Genomic DNA, 17,357 nt, shown 5'->3' on the forward strand with positions numbered 1-17,357 from the left:
CTTGTTTTGCTATTTTATTCACAGCAAGGGAAACTAAATGTATGCTAGAATGGTACTGTGTGATGACTTTTTATAATACATTTTAAAGTGTTCATTAAACCACAAGTTAATTAAGCCACAAAATAAAAATTCATACTCATCCAAATATATATATACAGAAAAATGACGAAATTCGTAATTTTACCTAAAATGTAATTTCAAGAAAAGAGCAGAAGGATTCACTTGCGGCTCTTATTCCAGCACGATAGGTGGCGGTAATGTTGTTATGCTGCCAATCTTATTGTAAAATAGTCCGGTCAAAACTCTTATTCCAGCACGATAGGTGGCGGTAATGTTGTTATGCTGCCAATCTTATTGTAAAATAGTCCGGTCAAAACTCTGTTCTGGGTTTGGTTCCGTTTCCCTCTGTCCCGTTGTTGTCACCATTTTCACACAAAAAAAATCGTCAGTGAGTCGATGATAGCTGTCTACCATGCTAGTTACCTTTACTGTTAGATTTCTGCTTATCATACATATTTGGTAACATTCCGGCATGGACAAACGAGTCAAGAAGAGTAGAGCCAGTACTGGTAGGTTACATTATGACACTTACTAGCCATGTATTAGCAATCTAACAAATGTGAACCTGGCTGGATCCAAGTCACTGCAGAGGGTTAGCGTATGAAGCTAATGTCCGTTTCGGCTTGCCTTCTAAATTAAGTTTGCTAGCTAGTTAGCCATGTTGCTGGAGGTATTTTTTGCTAAAGAAAGGATGAAGCCACACAAGCTAACATTTTGTCCTATCGTCTTGCTATAGGTCCCCCACTTCCTCTCTCCTCTTTGCGATTATTGGTTTCTCCTCTGCGGCTGATGTATTCCTTTGTATGGCATGTGGTGAATCAACGAAATGTGATGCACTATGGGAAGGTCGAGGAATTTGTAACTGTGGTGACTGAAGCTGTTCCGAAGTTGCTGAGTTACAAACAGAGGGCTCAACTCATCCTGGGCCTGAGAGCAAGGGTGAGTGACATGTTGTGTGGTCATGGGGGGGGGTGGTTTTGAAACTGTGTATTAGAAAAATCATAGACAATTTTGTCCCATTATTTTAGATGATCTTGGAGTTGTTCCGCAAGGACCCACCCAACCTTCAGGACATCCAATGTCTCCTGGAAAAGATGAACATCTTGGGGGTACGAATATTTGTCCTGTGTGGAAATTCCACCCCATACCAGTGAACAACTCACATGTAACACAACATATTCAAGAATGACTCAATACCATTAAACCAGAAAAACCAAGGCTGGAGCGACATCACTTAAGAGAGGGTCAAATATACGCTGTAATCTGATTTGAAAATAGCCTTTAGCTCTGTAGTGTACAGATCTGAGGGGACTGCATAAGTTGAAATGTCATACAAGTGTTAACACCTTCTAGTGAGGTTGCGGGAGCTTTCTGCCATTTGTCTTGCTTTGCTGTCACTCATTTGATTCCTGAGATCTGCAAACATGGATAGGGTAAGAGATTTGATTTGATTTGAGATTTTAAAAAAATTCAGGCTAGACTTGTGACTTTTACAAACCCAGTCACCCATGCACTCAATACTCCTCTTTTTAGTGACATGTAATTCTGATGGCTGAAGTGGCTGTACTTTGTATCAAACCATACCTAATCTGTGTTACAGCAGCAAGATGCAGAAGTGGAGGAGTCGCAGGCTAACTTTGTTGCGCTGGTCCAAACCCTGCTGAAAAATCCTTATGAGAGGAAGCACTTCTTCCAGGTTCAGCAGGCTTTCTCCCTTTCCTCTCTCACTGTCCACTTTGTCTTGTCATAGACACTGACTTTAACTTTTTATTTCCTTCCGTGTAGGAGGAGTTCCATACACAGTATGGCTCCAAGTATGACACAGCACTGCAGGCCCTCGTGGGAGGCTTGGTCCTCAGACTGGAACAGCTGCTAACTGTGCCAGATCTCTCCCAGGTAATGAACTGTTACACAACAAGTCTATAACTATCAATTCACCAATTATATCTAATGTTGACATTGTTAGACAACTGTATATGTACAACACATGCCATAATATTTTTCATCCTGCACACTCTAAGAAACCCCCTGGTTGCTGATCTTAGCTTCTACCTCTCCTTCTCAGATAGCGTCCATTATCAGTGCTGCCCCCTCTGACCTGGAGGAGTGTGGACAGTCTGTGTCTGACCCTGAGCACCTGAAGATCCTCCTCCAACACCAGAACCTGCTAAATAAGATTCAGTTTGGTAGGCTTACTTTAATTATATATTATCCTTCTTGTTAATGTTAAGTAGAACTATCAACAGATAAACAAAGAATAATGTAGTTTTCCCCAAACTGTCATGGATCACTTTGAACTAACTGTATTTACAGGATTGTGAAATAGTTTTTCAATGGTATTAATGTAAACATGCTCATTCCTAGCCTTTCAAATTTAACCAATCAGAATATCATTTTTCTACATTTGTCCCTTTTCCTCAGTACCGGTCACATCTTCTGTGGGTGACTGTGTGCTGTCCTCGCTGTCCTTCCGCCTCGCTTGTGGAAGGCCATCAATGGAGCCAGATCTTGACAAGCCATCAGAATCATTAGAAGCCGCTCTAAGCCTCATGAACCCTGCCTCCTTCAGTGACTTGGAGGATCTGGGAATGATGTCAGATGACTCTGACCATGCTGGAGAAGATAGTACTGTGGAGAGAGAAGAGGATGCAGTGCGTGCCGGTGAAGAAGAGAATGCACTTCCAGAGAGCGCCGTGGTCTGCTCTTGTCCTCAAGGTGTTAGCGGACTGGTGGGAGGGGCACCATCAAAAGGGGCACCAACAGTAAGGAGTATGCTGCAAACGATGAGACAGCAACAGCTTGTATCACTGATGAATACTTCCATCACTGAAGCCTCTCCTTCACAGATAGTCATCCCTGCCACGGATAACCAGCCGGTCGAGCTGACGAGTGTCGACCAATGGGTCCCCCATATTGCCAGTTACACTTTATCGCTCCAGTCCTTGCCACCCCTTCCACAAAACGATCATTTGGACAAGGAGATGGAGTCGGCCGACACAGGTCTCGGGAGCAGTGTGGTGATCGGGGGTCAGGAAACAGAGGTCGATCTCTTTGAGAGTTCCATTATCCAAAGGAAGAGGGTGCAAAAGCCACTACGAGTAGCGTGCTCTAGAAAGAGAAACCCTGCAACCAACTCCTGCCAAGAGTGTGGGAAGCGTTTTCTGTCTCGGGGACGGCTGGAGGATCACCTCCGCATACACACCGGAGAGAAACCTTTCAAATGCACCGATTGTAGCAGGTTCTTCAGGACGTTGGCACTCCTGACCAACCATATGAAAATTCACTCTGACGTGCGGCCCTTTAGCTGCGACGAGTGTGGCAAATGCTTTCGGAGAAAGGTTGGCCTTCAGAATCACCATCGTGTCCACACGGATGCGAGACCATACAAATGCACCATCTGTGGAAAGGGTTTCACCCAAGTACAGTACTGCAAAAGACACATGGATTGTCATACAAGTGAGAATACCTATTTCTGCACTCATTGTCCGAAGAGTTTTCCAACTCAATTCCAGCTGTCCGCACACCAGCGCTGGCACACCACGGACCGCCCGTACGCCTGTGAGCAGTGTGGGTTGCGCTTCTTTATGCCAAGCTTGTTAAAGAGACACATGGGCTACCACATCGGGAACCGCCAGTTCCTGTGTGCCCAGTGCGGAAGGACCTTTGTCTATGAGTTTGACCTAAAGAGACACCAAAAAGACCATGACCCCAGTCCCAAACTCCCCTGCCCTGTCTGCCAGAAGATGTTTGGCAACAACAGCCTACTCCAGGCCCACGTACGCAGGCACTCTTCAGAGAAACCTTACAGATGTGACATATGCGACAAGACCTTTAAAGACAGCGGGGGCCTCCGCATACACAAGCGTGGGCTGCACTCGAACGAACGCCCTTACAGCTGCGACGAGTGTGGGAAGACCTACAAACTACACACGCACCTGAGGGAGCACAAGTTTAAACACACGGGGGAGGGCCACTCCTGTGGCCAGTGTGGAAAAGCCTTCAGGTACCTGCGTCTCCTGAAGGTGCACGAGCGGTCGCACTCCGAGCCTTCTGAGCTCACACGGCGAAACAGTCACACCAGCCGTCGCAGGAGACATTCTTCCAAAAGGAGTTGATTTTCTCACATCTGCACACCCTTTACTGTGGCTACAGTAATATACAACCGTATTCAACTTTGTCAATTCCATGTCATTAGCTGTAGGGTTGTTATGTAGGGCAGCCCAGGGTTCCTCTGTGTTGTCTTAGGAATGCTGCATTATCCCACCATTCCCCCATTCTGTCACATCGCTGTGGTGCAGAGGGGTAACATGATGGGGGATGGTGAGATATTTGACTTGAATGGAGAAGAGGGTCTCTGCTGTTCAGGACTGCTGCTCACGGAGTTTAGCTTCCTCTGTCCCTCTGATCAGACATACTGGGACTATACATGCCCTTAGATTTCAAATCATGGAATGACATACATGGTCTATTTTGGGAGGTAGCAGCATTGCTGTCCTAACAGCCATGCATACAAAACCGGTTGTTCGTCTGAAGGCTCCCAGAAAACCTGTGGACCTGCAATTCATATTGTGAATCTGTGGAAGTGTGTTCAGTGAGGTGTGTTAGGTAAACCAGTGAAACAACCACTGTCAGGTGCAGTATGCTCTCAAGAGAACGCGGTTTTTACCTGTTAACTTGGATCAGGATTGGGGATCAATTACATTTGAATTCGGGATCTTTCTAAAATAAAACAATTTAAGTTACTACCTGAATTGACGGAATTGATATGTCATTGAATCCAACCCTGGTTTCTCTCACAGTATAATCATCAGTGTTTGATAGTCACATGTACAGGGTTGCAGATGTAATTGCGGGGTACAGTGACAATCTTAGGGTTCGAACTCCAACAGAGTGTAGTTCTTCAATTTGTGCTTCTTGCTCTATCACAATGTTCTTGTTTAATTCAAAAGCTTATAGGCTACATTAATTTGTGGTGTTTCCTTTGGACATGAAACCGTCTCCAACAAGTGTGTGCCACACATTTCCTGTTCTGCAACATTTATTTCCTGTAGCTGCCATTTAAACCTTCAGAGAGAGAGATGTTTTTCTTCTTCCAGATGCAGCATTACCCTTCTTGTAGGCACATCAGAAATTGTGTGAACATACGTGTTATGGCTATGCTGGAGTTGTCATTTATATTTCTTTTTATGAATCATGAGATTTATCTGGTGGATGTCAGTTTGCCTCATCAGTCTTTTGACATCAACAATATTTTGTGGTAAGCAATACACTAAGTTAATATTGTTTTAATAGTTATAGCTAACAAGATTGCAACAGATGTCTGTAATTTTTCTGGGTGAAATATTGGTTCACTCCAAAATATGAACTACTGACAAATATCTATTTTTGAATGTATTTCACACATTTCTCTGGCAAACAATAGTCCACAAAACTACACTTGTAGTCAACAAAACTAAGAGAACCTGTGCGCACACATGCATTATTCTGGAAACTGTAAGCATCTACCCGTGAGGGAAATCTAATAGGCTAGGTCATACATTGTTTATTTGTGCATGGCGAAAAAGAGCTACGGTACCCTGCTCTGTACTGCAATGCAGGTCCGACAGAATTCCAGCCGTCTTTGAAAATATTTTTGTTTGTTAAACAGGAATACGTTATTTTTCAGAATTGGAACAGATTACATTTTGATCTTGTTGAATGTTGTTCTCCAACTCCCAATCCCACATCTTTTTTGTTTAATCTCATGTCATTCCTCATGCCTTGTGGTCCTAAGAGGAAGAGCAGTGAGTCTGATAGTCATTTATTTTGAAAAGTATGAATTCCTAATAAATAACACTATTATACATGACTTAAATGGTTATAACAACTATGAATGCAATCACATGCATTCCTCATACGAACAAAATGTCAGGATTCAATTAAATCAACAGTAGGCTTAAGCCTTGTTCGCCAACAAAGCACAGCCTTTCTTTGTTTTTGTTTAGGCTGTGTCAGAGGTGGAAGAGCTTACTAAATAACTGATTAGCTGCTCTTGCGGTCATTGTCACGAAACCACACCCGTGCTTATCCCACCCACGTTTACGTTCTGAACAAGAAGTGAAGGCTATATAAAAATGACACTCAAATTTATGATGGGGATTTATATCAACCTAATTGAGGTGTAGGGGCTCCCGAGTGGCGCCGCGCTCTACGGCACTGCATCTCAGTGTTGGTCTGATTTGTTATTGTTACCCATCTACCTATCACTGACCTTCTTTATGAGGCTTTCAAAAAGCTTCCAAGTCTTTGCAATTGAATTTGTGCTTGAAATTTAACGCTTGATCTAGGGACCTTACAGATATTGTATGCATGGGGGACAGAGGAAGGGTAAGTAAAAAAATATAATAATGTTTTTTTTTTAAGTCCATTTAAAAAAATTCCACACAGTGATTCCATGAAATGTATTTATGTGATTTGTTAAGCCAAATTTGACTCCTGAACTAATTTTGGCTTATCTGAACAAAGGGGCTTCATACTTACCGTATGCAACGAGTATATTTTAGTTATCAAATTTGTATTGATCTTAAAAAATTATCTAAATGTGGCATTACAGAGTATTTTGAGTAGATTGTTGACAACAAATGACATATATTTTAATCCCACTTTGTAACAATAAAATGTGAAGAAATCCAAGGGGTATGAATACTTTTGCAAGGTACTGTAGATGTTTGACTGATTAAATTCTTGATTGCTGTTTCTCATGAGTAGCTCTTGTTACAGATGGCTTCAACAGTTGATGGAAAGTACATACCCTCGCCAATAAATACAAATGGCAGAACCCTTCAAAATATTCAACATTGATAATCCCCTTTGTTATTTGGGGGATTTTAGTTACATTCATTATAGTCATCAAATGTTATGGTAAGAATTTAAAATAAGTTTTTAACTCAATCAATACTTCTGTAGATGTTTTTTTCTTGAGTCTATTTTGAGCAAGCATGACTTCACTTTTTTTTAATGTAAATCACCAGAGGTTTGAGCTCACTCAAACAAATCAGAGCAAAGCAATCCTAGCTAAAATAAATCACAACTTAAATCAAAATGTTTTATTGTGGAGTTATGTTACCATGAAAATAACTATACCGTACCTATCTAAAAGTGATAACCACTGACTTCCATCTGCCTTTTCTTACAGACCAGAAAAAGCCCAAACCTGCAGTTGAGGATCCCAAAGTAAAAGGCTGGTTTCTTCAAGTCATTAAGGAAACAATGCACCATGTCTTGAGGATCATTCTTGGAACCATGGCATTTGGCACAGACTTTCCAGAGGCCTACAGAAACATCCATGAGGAATGGGTGGAGGTGCAGACAAGGACATTGAATGATGAGTATGACATGGAGGACTGTCCCATCTGGGAAATATGCAAAGTTACAGGTTGTAGTGTAGATAACACATAGTATTGAGCCATCGTTTTTACTAACATGGTTTAAAGGCATTATTCAAGATTTTGGCAACTAAATCCTTTTAAAAGTTTAAGGTAGCATGCTACGTGCTCCTTATAGACTTGCAGTAATTGTGCTAACGCTAGTTAGCAATGGCTCCAGAAACAAATTGACCTTTAACTTCCTTCAAACTGCACACCGATGTAAGAATTGTATCCATGAGTTAATCTGACTCTGGGTAAATAGAAAATAGGGCTTAATTGCAAAACTTCAAACTATACCCTATTAAAAGTCATGCAAGTCTTTGCGCTACAATACTGACAGGATCGGTTGCTCATGCCAGAACCAACAGGTGGACTGTCCTGATATTTGTTTTGCTTCCATGGGGTCCTTAATTCTCTGGTGTTTGTATTGAAGTATGTCACTTCCCATAAGGGAAAGGGGGATACCTAGTCAGTTGTACAACTGAATGCATTCAACTGAAATGTGTCTTCCGCATTTAACCCTCTGATTCGGAGAGGTGCGGGGGCTGCCTTAAATCAACATCCACATCTTCGGAGTCTGGGGAAAAGTTGGTTAACTGCCTTGCTCGGGGGCAGAACGACAGATTTTTACCTTGTCAGCTCGGGGATTCAATCCAGCAACCTTTCAGTTACTGGCCCAATGCTCTAACCACTAGGCTACCATAAGGCATGGTAATTGAGTAAACATAGAAAACAACACTGTTGTTCAGAGAACATATCTAAAGTTACACATGAGTGTTATATGTTGCATACACAGTCGGAGGTTTACGTACACCTTAGCCAAATACATTTAAACTCAATTTTTCACAATTCCTGACATTTAATCTTAGTAAAAATTCCCTGTCTTTGGTCAGTTAGGATCACCACTTTATTATAAGAATGTGAAATGTCAGAATAATAGAGAGAATGATTTATTTCAGCTTTTATTTATTTCACCACATTCCCAGTGGGTCAGAAGTTTACATACACTCAATTAGTATTTGGTAGCATTGCCTTTAAATTGTTTAATTTGGGTCAAACATTTCGGGTAGCCTTCCACAACCTTCCCACAATAAATTGGGTGAATTTTGGCCCATTCCTCCTGACAGAGCTGGTGTAACTGTGGCCTCCTTGCTCGCACATGCTTTTTCAGTTCTGCCCACAAATGTTCTATAGGATTGACGTCAGGGCTTTGTGATGGCCACTCCAATACCTCGACTTTGTTGTCCTTAAGCCATTTTGCCACAACTTTGAAGGTATGCTTGGGGTCATTGTCCATTTGGAAGGCCCCTTCGCGACAAAGCTTTAACTTCCTGACTGTCTTGAGATGTTGCTTCAATATATCCACAAAATTGTCCTGCCTCGTGATGCCATTTATTTTGTGAAGTGTACCAGTCCCTCCTGCTGCAAAGCACCCCCACAACATGATGCTGCCACCCCGTGCTTCACAGTTGGGATGGTGTTCTTCGGCTTGCCTTTTTCCTCCAAACATAACGATGGTCATTATGGCCAAACAGTTCTATTTTTGTTTCATCAGACCAAAAAAGGTACAATCTTTGTCCCCATGTGCAGTTGCAAACTGTAGTCATGCTTTTTTATGGCGGTTTTGGAGCACTAGCTCCTTCCTTGCTGAGTGGCCTTTCACGTTATGTCGATATAGGACTCGTTTTACTGTGGATATGGATACTTTTCTACCTGTTTCCTCCAGTATCTTCACAAGGTCCTTTGCTGCTGTTCTGGGATTGATTTGCACTTTTTGCACCAAAGTAATGTTCACATCTTGGAGACAGAACGCATCTCCTTCCTGAGCAGTATTACAGCTACGTGGTGCCATGGTGTTTATACTTGCGTACTATTGTTTGTACAGATGAATGTGGTTCCTTCAGGCGTTTGGAAATTGCTCCCAAGGATGAACCAGACGTGTGGAGGTCTACAATTTATTTTCTGAGGTCTTGGCTGATTTCTTTTGATTTTCCCATGATGTCAAGCGAAGAGGCACTGAGTTTGAAGATAGGCCTTGAAATACATCCACAGGTACACCTCCAATTGACTCAAATTATATCAATTAGCCTATCAGAAGCTTCTAAAGCCATGACATCATTTTCTGGAATTTTCTAAACTGTTTAAAGGCACAGTCAACTTAGTGTATGTAAACTTCTGACCCACTGGAATTGTGATGCAGTGACCTATAAGTTAAATAATCTGTCTGTAAACAATTGTTGGAAATATTACTTGTGTCATGCACAAAGTAGAGGTCCTAACTGATTTGCCTAAACTATAGTTTGTTAACAAGAAATTTGTGGAGTGGTTGAAAAACGAGTTTTAATGACTCCAACGTAAGTGTATGTAACCTTCTGACTGTATACTGGACAAAATATGATTTTACTTAGTTACAGTTCATATAAGGAAATCTGTCAATAGAAATAAATAAATTAGGACCTAATCTATGAATTTCACATGACTAGGAATACAGATATGCATCTGTTGGTCACAGATACCTTAAAAAAAAGTAGGGTCATGGATCAGAAAACCAGTCAGTATCAGGTGTGACCACCATTTGCCAACACATCTCCTTCGCATAGAGTTGATCAGGTTGTTGATTGTGGCCTGTGGAATGTTGTCCCACTGCTCTTCAATGGCTGTGCGAAGATGCTGGATATTGGCGGGAACATGCTGTTGTACACGTCGATCCTGAGCATCCCAAACATGTTCAATGGGTGACATGTCTGGTGAGTATGCAGGCCATGGAAGAACTGGGACATTTTCAGCTTCCAGGAATTGTGTACAGATCCTTGTGACACGGGGCTCTGCATTATCATGCTGAAACATAAGGTGATGGCGGCAGATAAATGGCATGACAATGGGCCTCAGGACCTCATCACGGTATGTCTGTGCATTCAGAATGCCATCTATAAAATGCAATTGTGTTCATTGTCCGTAGCTTATGCCTTCCGATACCATAACCCACACCACCATGTGCACTCTGTTCACAACGTTGATATCAGCAAACCGCTCGCCCACACGATGCGATACAAGTGGTCTGCGGTTGTGAGACGTAATGCCACATTCTCAAAATCGCTGTTGGAGGCAGTTTATGGTAGAGAAATTAGCATGACATTTTCGGGCAACAGCTCTGGTGGACACTCCTGCAGTCAGGGATGTAAACAAAAATTGAGAGAAATAAGCCTTTTTGGGTATGGAAAAGTTCTGGGATCTTTTATTTTAGCTCATGAAACATGCGACCAACACATGAGTTTTATTTTTGTTCAGTGTTCCTCAACATTTGTATTTATGGATGGCTCGACACTTCTCTTTTTCTCACCAGCTTTATTTCATTGGTTTCAGTATTGTAGAAATGTACACAACACATGTCTTACATTAGGCCTACCTCAGTCTTCACAGCTGATTTGTGCATAACCTTTGTAACAGTGTATTACTTCGATGCATTACTACAGGGATCATCAACTAGAATCAGCCGTGTGCCGATTTTTTTTCTTGAGCAGATGGTCGGGGGGGCCGGAACATACATAACAATAATTTGTAGACCGCAAATTAATCGCAAGAAGCCCAAACAGATATAACATTGGATTAAAACGTAATAATTTCAAACCTTGCTTACGATCATTATTAGTGGAAATAGATGGGAACAGATTTCCATAATTAAAATGACTTGAAGCTGATTTCCTGGTGTTTTTACAGTTTTTATATCCAACAATGAAATTTTTAACAAAAAAATAAATAAATATATATATATATTTTTTTTTTGTTGTTGTTAAATTTTCATTGTTGGATATAAAACATATATTTTTTGCTCAGAAAACTTTGGGGGCCTAATAAAACCACCCGCGGACCAAATTCGCAGGCCGCCAGTTGGGGAACCCTGCATTAAAATGTATTAATAGAACTACTTAATAACTATATGCGAATTTATCTAACACTGTTCATTTTCAGTATGTGTGACTTGTTATAGTAAGTATCATTTACCTTACGCAGACTTTTAAGTAACAGTGCAAACAGATGGATATATTTTTATGATTCAACCTTTTCTATCATGCTATGCTATTTTTAGCCTTGAATTAAGTTGTGAGGGAATGATAACCATGTGCCTGGGTATCGTGTTAAAACAACGTGAACCAGGTCATACACTACTGTCCCTCCCCGGAAGGAATGCTCTTCCTGGTGAATGTCACAAGTCTGACAAAGTGACACTAAACATCACAAAAAACTGAATGTACAGTGCCCTCAATGTATTCAGCCCCCTTGACAATTTCTACATTTTGTTACATTACCACCTTATTCTAAAATGGATTAAATATATTTTTTTTTCAGTAATCTACACACAATAACCCATAATGACAAAGGGTAAACAGGTTTTTAGAAATGTTTGCAAATGTATATAAAAAATGAAATACCTTATTTACTTGCATAACTATTCAGACCCTTTGCTATGACTCGAAATTTAACTTGGATGCATCCTGTTTCCATTGATCATCCTTGATGTTTCTACAACTTGATTGGAGTCCACCTGTTGTAAACTCACTTGATTGGACATGATTTGGAAAGACCCATACCTGTCTATATAAGGTTCCACAGTTGACAGTGCATGTCAGAGCAAAAAAAAAATGTTTGTTAGAAGTTTTAACTTTTGTATTGAATAAATGTTTTTTGGTGACATGAAATGTGCTTATGATGCATTGTAAATTGCATACACTCTTAGAAAAATAAAGGTGCTATCTAGAACCTTAGTGTTCTTCGGGTGTCCCCATAGGAGAACCCCTTGAAGAACCCTTGTTGGTTCCAGCTTAAACCCTTTTTGGTTCCATGTAGAACACTCTGGACCAACAAGGGCTTCTCCTATGGGGACAGCCGAAGAACCCTTTTTTTCTAAGAGTGTAGGTATAGGTAAAGAGCTATGTGGTGGCAAGTCACAAATAAATGGCACTCAAACAGAGGACTCATCTGTTATAAGTTTTATTTTTTTAAACTTGACGTTATCAAGTCAATCCAGCCTACAAGGGACCTATACCAAAATGTGTGCCAATTAGCTTAAACGTAAAAATAACACAGCACATTTCTTTACATCAATGATTCCAGTTAGTATTTAGCATAACAGTGTGAAATACTTGGATCTTTCACACTGTCTCGATAATGCTGTCAGTAGAGTTCATACACATTTAAACCATAAGGTGCAAGGGATACCATTTCATCAATAGATACAAATATGAAAACTTGGAACATTATTCTTTCTCATCTCATAGAGTATAGAACAGTGGCTGTTGATAGGTGACTCAGGCTAATTGAAACAAACACAGCCATTTCCTGACAATGATTGGATGATCCACCTACTTCTGGAGACAGAGGTCTCCATAGCAAACCCATTATACGCAATACACATTGGGGAAATGTATAGCTCACGCCAACAGAGACATAAGACCTCAGTATCCAATCAGTAATTACAGTAAAACACCCATAGCTTGTTCTGCAACCGTGCAGTATTCATCCCATCCCCTTAAAACATCAAGATGTGGTCCATTGACATTCACTCCTCTGCGGTTCTGAGGGGGGCAACAGGGTTGAAGAGTGGTCGTTGTTGCCTTAGCTGCAGTTTACTATAGGTCATCTCAAAGTCCTTCTTGGTGCCGACGATGACGTCCAGGCTGCCACCTCGCACGTCATAGCCGTAGGAGGCTAGTTTCTGGATGCGGTAGAGCACAATCTGAGTGGTGAGCTCTAGCACGTTGGGCGTCTCCCTCACTTGGTCCATGCTCACCCCCACGTCCAGCAGCCCCTTGAACCGGCCCACCAGAGTAGGCACAGAGTAGTACAGTACAGCAGGGCAGCGGAGGACTATCTCCCGGAGCTCATCTTCAGAGCACACGAGCACCCCCTGGGTGTAGTCCAGAGCCTGTTGCATGGCCTCCGGCTGCAGCTCTGCGATGGAGGCCCTGAGGCTGGAGACCAGGACCAGGAGCTCCTCTGTGGTGAAGCCCTTCTCCCTCAAGAAGCCCAGACTGTCCCTCCACGCCTCAGCCGGCCGCATCAGGATGTAGGGGTTCTGGCTGAGCAGCTTTTGGAACCATAAGCGCAGGTTTCCCTCGTCCCCTCCCAGGTCCAGGTAAGTCTCTCGCAGCGTGTGGATGACCTCCTGGTTGCTCTCCACAGGCCGGCTGAAGCTCTGGGGGGCGCTGGCCATCAGCTTCCCGATGATGCGCTTGCTGAGGCGCAGGCTCTGGAGATAGCGTATGTTGTCACGCTGGTTGGTGTGGTGCGTGAGCGTGAAGAAGGAGGCAGGGAACTTCTCAATGATGTCTACCAGCTCACGCCGGTTGGGGCATACGGAGGACCAGAGGTCCCGCTGAGCTGCCACGTCCTCGGGACGACACAGGATAGCCTCGGGGTGGGTCTCCAGCACACGGGCAATGGAAGCAGTGTCAGCGCCCATGTCCCGCAGCAGGTCCGCCGTCTCGTACACGTACACAGAGTTCTCTGACAGCACCCATCCCTTGAACTTACGCACTTTACGGATGTCCACCGATAGGTCATAAAGGGAGTCGACAGTTTGCTGGTTCTCTGGCCGCTTGTTGGTGAGGGTAGAGGCAGAGAAGCCCATATGAGGGGTTAAGACACTCCTCTTCTGGCAATAGGAGCACAGGAAGGCAGTGGTGGCACGGAGCATTGTTAAGGCACTAAAGTACAGATGACCTGTATAAGACAAAAACACACACTGGGCAGAGTTACATCACTCAAGACCACTACGTCCTTTGTCAGTATTGTGTACCACTTAGTCCTATACTACTGTTCTATGCTTTCAGTACATATACTTGTTTTCTCCTGCTCTAAATTAGACCATTAATTAACAGTAAGGCACATTTTATTTAGGATGATCACATAACAAACATTGCTTTCCTCACTGCAAAGCCTGTCAAAATCAAACAATGTTGAACTGATCTATTGAGGGCAACATCAGTAAATGTAAGTATATTTGGCCAGTAGATATCAGAGTAGTGTTCGTGTGGGAACACGATGTACTAAACGTGTTACTGAGTGGTGGAGAATGTGTACTTAAACTCATAACCAATTCGCCCTCTATATTACCGCCAGTAGCAAGTCACTATAGGTCTATAAGTATCAAGTTCGTAAAAGGTATAGAGACCACCTGAATCAACTATAGTAATTCAAATACAGGCTATACATTCTATATTGTAAACACCTGAATCAACTATAGTCATTCAAATACAGGCTATACATTCTATATTGTAAACACCTGAATCAACTATAGTCATTCAAATACAGGCTATACATTCTATATTGTAAACACCTGAATCAACTATAGTCATTCAAATACAGGCTATACATTCTATATTGTAAACACCTGAATCAACTATAGTCATTCAAATACAGGCTATACATTCTATATTGTAAACACCTGAATCAACTATAGTCATTCAAATACAGGCTATACATTCTATATTGTAAATAAAACCAGTTGTTTACCAGTTTATTGTCCGGGGGAATACACAAATTGACGCTGGAAGTTGTTCAGGCATTTGTACCATTATGAAAGATTCTAAACGCCCTCTGCTCACGTGTTTCATAACGCGTGTGATTGGCTCTTTTCCCGTCCGCCTACATTGCTGTTGTGCTGCGCAGGTGCTTATATTTGTCCTATTTGTCCTATTTCACACATGTAGGCTACAAGTGTGTATTATACGCATATAATACGCACGCATATCCCAACTCTCCCTGAGACACCCTCAGAGAGTGGGGTCACGGTGGGGCCGGTGTGATTTGGGGGGCCTGGTCCGCCCTACTTTACCTCGTTGCCCATCCAAATACAATTTTGAAATATGCATAATTTATTTGACGGAGATGCGCGCCAACAGAAAGACGCATCAATCTCAGATGAAGCATCCGAACAAGCGAAACAGCGCCCCTCTGTCTCAGTATGTAGGCCATGTATTTAATACTGTCTGGACCAAAAGAGTATGGCATGTCATACTATTTCTGTCCAGACAGCATCAGATACATGGGCTACATAGGGGCGCTGTTTCGCTCGCTCGGATACTTTCTTCTGTGATGTAGTTTCAGCAGAGAGGAAGAGGGGAGGGCTCACTCGTTAAATTCTGTCCAGTATAAGCCCAATGCGTTTCTATGGGGATAATATGCAGACCTAAACTTGTCGCCTGCCTTCCTGCCTTTGGGACGAAAACTAATTGTTAGGGCGGAGACATGAGCATCTCGTCATTATATGCAGATATCTGGTGTCAGCCTCTTGCGAATTGGAAAGGAAAGTTGGCGGGTATACAGTGCACTGTTAAAATGCTGGATTGCCCAAAAGTAAAATGATGTTCCGACAAAATTATACAATTATCCTGTCTAAATAAAATAATTCAAAATACTTCACACGTGAGCATTACTTAGCCACATAGGATAATTAGCTTCTTCAAAAAAGGTTTGCTGTGGTTGCTTTAAATCACCAGTGTGTTTGAGAAGCCCGCGATTTGGGTAATGGGTGTGGCAATAGGTCCAGCTGATTGAGTCGCAGCTGTCAGTGAACATAAGAATGAGAGGGTTGTGGTGAAGATATGGCGCTGTCAGTGAACATAGGAATGAGAGGGTTGTGGGGAAAATATGGCGCTGTCAGTGAACATAGGAATGAGAGGGTTGTGGCGAAGATATGGCGCTGTCAGTGAACATAGGAATGAGAGGGTTGTGGGGAAGATATGGCGCTGTCAGTGAACATAAGAATGAGAGGGTTGTGGGGAAGATATGGCGCTGTCAGTGAACATAGGAATGAGAGGGTTGTGGCGAAGATATGGCGCTGTCAGTGAACATAGGAATGAGAGGGTTGTGGGGAAAATATGGCGCTGTCAGTGAACATACGAATGAGAGGGTTGTGGAGAAGATATGGCGCGTTCCTCTCTATAATGCATGCATATGTAGGAACGTGTCCATTTGGCAATTTCTGATTGACATACAGCACTATTTTTTTATTCGCCTCACACGTCTGCGAAGTCTGTTTTTTAAACATCCACTGCGAATGATAGTTATTCAGTATTTGAAAAATCTTTCCAACACTCCCGGCCTCGAAAACGCAAAATATCATGATCTGATGATCCTATATACTTTTTTTTTTAGCTAGAGACAGCTTCGATCTGGACCAAGTGATGATTTAACGTACTTCACTAGCAATAGCTCAAATCAAGACAGAAAGGAGGCAGACAGCCTGATTAGATAGATTAATGTTATTGAAAGAACCGGGATTTTCATCAGGATATTTAAATTTTACTTCCGATTTTTATGATTAACCACGTGACAATGATTTTGAGAAAACAAAACGTTATTATTGAAATTAAACTCACAAGCTGCCTATTACAGGTAACAACATCTCCTCCCCGCTGATCCTCAACACTGGGGCCCCACAAGGGTGCGTTCTGAGCCCTCTCCTGTACTCCATGTTCACCCACGACTGCGTGGCCACGCACGCCTCCAACTCAATCATCAAGTTTGCGGACGACACAACAGTGGTAGGCTTGATTACCAATAACGACGAGACGGCCTACAGGGAGGAGGTGAGGGCCCTCGGAGTGTGGTGTCAGGAAAATAACCTCACACTCAACGTCAACAAAACTAAGGAGATGATTGTGGACTCAGGAAACAGCAGAGGGAACACCCCCCTATCCACATCGATGGAACAGTAGTGGAGAGGGTAGCAAGTTTTAAGTTCCTCGGCATACACATCACAGACAAACTGAATTGGTCCACTCACACAGACAGCATCGTGAAGAAGGCGCAGCAGCGCCTCTTCAACCTCAGGAGGCTGAAGAAATTCGGCTTGTCACCAAAAGCACTCACAAACTTCTACAGATGCAC

General features: G+C 42.4%; 2 protein-coding genes across 4 annotated transcripts; one reads left to right on the forward strand and one right to left on the reverse strand.

The window, feature by feature from the left end:
- The first annotated feature begins 180 nt into the window (after positions 1-180).
- On the forward strand, positions 181-5,903 carry LOC121839784 (zinc finger protein 184-like). 2 transcript variants are annotated; one of them, XM_042300366.1, is made up of 7 exons: positions 181-569; positions 797-999; positions 1,089-1,169; positions 1,664-1,756; positions 1,846-1,956; positions 2,126-2,246; positions 2,482-5,903. In XM_042300366.1, exons 1-7 carry the CDS (start codon positions 533-535, stop codon positions 4,173-4,175), a joined length of 2,340 nt encoding a protein of 779 aa, XP_042156300.1. In that variant the 5' UTR covers positions 181-532; the 3' UTR covers positions 4,176-5,903. The 2 variants fall into 2 exon arrangements, with proteins under 2 accessions (XP_042156300.1, XP_042156299.1); XM_042300365.1 differs by having other exon boundaries at positions 182-569; positions 1,661-1,756.
- Positions 5,904-12,439: 6,536 nt separating this feature from the next.
- Positions 12,440-15,096, reverse strand: LOC112217274 (transcription termination factor 2, mitochondrial). Of its 2 annotated transcripts, none has more exons than XM_024377537.2 (2): positions 14,979-15,096; positions 12,440-14,186 (listed from the first exon to the last, which is right to left on the reverse strand). In XM_024377537.2, the coding sequence occupies exon 2, from the start codon at positions 14,158-14,160 to the stop codon at positions 13,024-13,026; it is 1,137 nt and encodes a 378-aa protein (XP_024233305.1). In that variant the 5' UTR covers positions 14,161-14,186; positions 14,979-15,096; the 3' UTR covers positions 12,440-13,023. The 2 variants fall into 2 exon arrangements, with proteins under 2 accessions (XP_024233305.1, XP_042156301.1); XM_042300367.1 differs by having other exon boundaries at positions 12,440-14,208; positions 14,979-15,062.
- Positions 15,097-17,357: the final 2,261 nt, after the last annotated feature.

The sequence above is a fragment of the Oncorhynchus tshawytscha genome, linkage group LG17 (genome assembly GCF_018296145.1).
Source record: "Oncorhynchus tshawytscha isolate Ot180627B linkage group LG17, Otsh_v2.0, whole genome shotgun sequence".
Lineage (NCBI taxonomy): Eukaryota > Metazoa > Chordata > Actinopteri > Salmoniformes > Salmonidae > Oncorhynchus > Oncorhynchus tshawytscha.